The sequence below is a fragment of the Syngnathus typhle genome, linkage group LG8 (genome assembly GCF_033458585.1).
Source record: "Syngnathus typhle isolate RoL2023-S1 ecotype Sweden linkage group LG8, RoL_Styp_1.0, whole genome shotgun sequence".
Taxonomy (NCBI): domain Eukaryota; kingdom Metazoa; phylum Chordata; class Actinopteri; order Syngnathiformes; family Syngnathidae; genus Syngnathus; species Syngnathus typhle.
In genome coordinates, this window is record NC_083745.1 from 1,325,741 (window position 1) to 1,328,910 (window position 3,170).

Here is a 3,170-nt window from a genome sequence, read left to right on the forward strand (position 1 = left end):
AATTAACAAATCAAGTGCAGTGAAGTAGACCAAAATATCTGCACGAGCGTTGTGACATCGCCCCTCCCGTGTGTTGCGGCAGGACTTACCATCTCTCATAACGTAAGTAGCTTTACATCCAATTGAAGAAGGAAAGTTGCGGAGTTTCCAAACGTTCATTAAGGTCAAATACAATCAGATTGACAAAAAAAAGAAAAACACGCAAAATTGGGTTAGGGTGCAATTCGAATGGCTTACTGGGTGTCATGTGTTTGCCAGAGGAGAGAGACAGACACATCTCTGTTCCGGATCCAAGCAGGGAACATCATCAGGACGTTTGGACTCAAAATAGAATTATAGTCCAAGTAGGGACACGCTGCTCTTTCCTATTGTTTATTTGAGTCATTCGAACACTGTTGCGTTTAATGTCAACAAAAGGCTAAGCAATAAGAAAAAGACAGAATGTCTTTATTGGCTCACAATTTATGGCAAAGCAATTTAACAGCAAACACTCGACTAAATGGCACCACCAAATAATCATACAGAGAGTACAGAGAACAATATCGCATACGTCGTGTGGCTGGACCATAAAGCAATACAGGACGGATCAGCAGTTACATCCGAGTCATCCGGCTTCATTTCACAATGCAGTGTACACTTAAGACCGAGCGACCGACACGATGACATCACGACTATATTTCAAAAGGGTCACTTCTAAAATCAAAACACTGATACGTGCCACTTGTTTATGTTTTACCTGACCCTGATTGAATGATTTCCTCACTTGTGCTTTTGGTTGACAGTCAAACGAGGGCAAATGTTCATCTTTACCTCAGATGAATGCATTCAATTTCTTCTGTGACAGGCAAGGAGGAGGTCCTCAAGTCCAGTTCATCCACAGTCCGAGCCGGGGCGTACGTTGACCTCCATCTCACCAGCACAATCTTCTTCAGGTAGGTGACCGTGTTGTTTTTGACACTGACAAAGCAGAAAGTATTGATCATGCTGTTGCTCATTGCCAGGCATTCGATGATATAGAAGACCACCAGGGAATTCTTCTGGCGGGAGATTAGCGTCGGGTGGAAGTCCCGCAGAATGGCGAAGCCGTAGTACGGGGCCCAGCACAGGATGTAGGCCATCAAGATACCGATGAGGACCATCACGGTTTTGCGGCGGCAGCGCAGTCGCTTTCGGATCTGCTCCGTCTGGAAACCGGGCACGTTCTTGAACCAGAGCTCGCGGGAGATTTGGGTGTAACACAAGGCCATGATTATCACGGGTCCGACAAACTCCACGGCAAATACCAACAAAAAGTAGGAGCGGTAGTAGGCCTGTTGGTCCACGGGCCAGATCTGAGCGCAGAAGACTTTGGGAGCGGTCAACGCGGCGCCGCCCTGAGGGTACTTAGTTGCCGAAGCAAAGTAAGCTGACGGAAAGGAGATGACAATTGGAATCATCCAGACTCCGCTTATCAGGCAGTAGGCCGTTTCGTACTTCATTCGAGGCTTCAGAGGATGAACGATGGCCATGTACCTGAGAACAGAGACAATATCCGATTGATGAGACAGCAGAGAGTAGGACTTAAATGACCAACAATTCACATCATGCGCCCATTCAAAATGGCGCAAACATTTGCTTGGCAGTCTCGCACGGGCCATTGACTCAACACAGCTTCATCCTCAAAGTATGTATTATTTACAAGCGTCTGTTCAAAATTGACATCAGCGTAATCTCCTGTGCGACGGAGCGCAGAAAATGTGCCTCTGCTCATTTGAGATAAATCAGGAGCCCCCAATCCTATACGATCGTCGTTGCCTCGGTCGGAAGGAAAAACACTCTTCTTTCCGAATACCGTTTTTTCCCGTGTATAATGCGCAAAATTTAACTAATTTATTGTCCTAAAATCTGGGGTGCGCATTATACATGGGTACAATTTAATTTTTTTAAGAAAATCATGGTACAACAAGACCAACAACAGAACTGACCGACAAAGTCGTGGAACAAAAAGTCATTACCAAAGACAGGAACAGAAACCAAACAGACATCACGACAGTAACACATGCAATGATCCGACGGTGAGCGAGGGGCAGACAGGACTTAAATACAAAACATGTTACATTGATTGAGGTGATACAGGAAGAGAGGGGCGACAATTTAATTTAAAAAAAATAATAATAAATCGGGTGCGTATTATACATGGGTACAGGCTTTTTTCCAGCATCAACATGCCATTTTTAGGGTGCGTATTATACATGGGGGCGCATTATACACGGAAAAAAACGGTAAATAAAAGTTACAGTGCACTATTGAGTATTCCGCAGGAGCATTAGCTTTACTGAAACCACCAAATGACATGTCAAGTGTAAAAGAAATCATCCATCATCTTCCCTTACAAAGCGCCAAGAGCCATCACCGTATGTCCCAATTATGTTTTAATGGCGGAGCGTGTTTGTCATTAAAAGACAATTGTGCCAAAAGGCAATACAGCGTTTTAACTCCGTTTCAAGACATAAATCCTTGAAGTGTTGGACAATTATGCAGGAAGGGGCCACAAAAATACTCATTCCAAATCCTTACCTGTCCACCGCAATGGCGAGCAAGGCGTTAGTGGAGACGTAGAGCGAGACGGTGCGCAGATAATTGACCGAAGCGCACAACACCAAGCCGTGATCCCACGACAGTTGTTTGACCACATAGTAGTCGAGCAGAAAGGGACAACACACCACCGCCACCAAAAAGTCGGAAACGGCCAAATTGGCGATGAGCAAGTTGGTGAGGTTGCGGAGCTTCTTGTAACGCGTCAACGAAGCGATGAAAATGAAATTGCCCAAGCCGCAGACCAGCATGATGCAGGCCAGGACCACGCCGATGATGACGGTGGCTACGTAGAAGGCCAGACTCTGTGTGGTGTCGGGGATTTCGTCGGGCGGAATGCCGTAGTCCACCTCGTAGTTGTCCACGTAGGGATCCAAATTGCCGGCCGTCGACAGGTGGCTGATGTTCAACGCTGCCATTTTGTTTGGGACCGACGAGAACTGAGAAATTAGGGGTGAAACATAGCAGCGACTTCTTCCAAAGCCCTCGCTTTTTGAATACAAACACTATTTTGAAGAGGGAGAAGCATCTTTGAAGAACCCCCTTGACCTGAAAGAGAAAGTCGATGCATAATTCATCAGCCGGTCACGATTCAT

The 3,170-nt window shown here is 45.9% G+C and overlaps 1 protein-coding gene across 1 annotated transcript; it reads right to left on the bottom strand.

Annotated features, from left to right (window-relative positions):
- Nucleotides 1-806: 806 nt before the first annotated feature.
- Nucleotides 807-3,170, bottom strand: prokr1b (prokineticin receptor 1b). The gene is made up of 3 exons (XM_061285624.1): nucleotides 3,124-3,170; nucleotides 2,557-3,063; nucleotides 807-1,512 (listed from the first exon to the last, which is right to left on the bottom strand). Exons 1-3 carry the CDS (start codon nucleotides 3,168-3,170, stop codon nucleotides 807-809), a joined length of 1,260 nt encoding a protein of 419 aa, XP_061141608.1.

Excerpts from the sequence above, each read along its gene's own strand:
- prokr1b (XM_061285624.1), bottom strand. The coding sequence starts at position 3,170 with ATGAATCGTGACCGGCTGATGAATTATGCATCGACTTTCTCTTTCAG. Across the intron at positions 3,064-3,123 it reads GCATCGACTTTCTCTTTCAG|CGAGGGCTTTGGAAGAAGTC; the intron begins GTCAAGGGGGTT and ends GTATTCAAAAAG. Across the intron at positions 1,513-2,556 it reads CTCGCCATTGCGGTGGACAG|GTACATGGCCATCGTTCATC; the intron begins GTAAGGATTTGG and ends CTCTGTTCTCAG.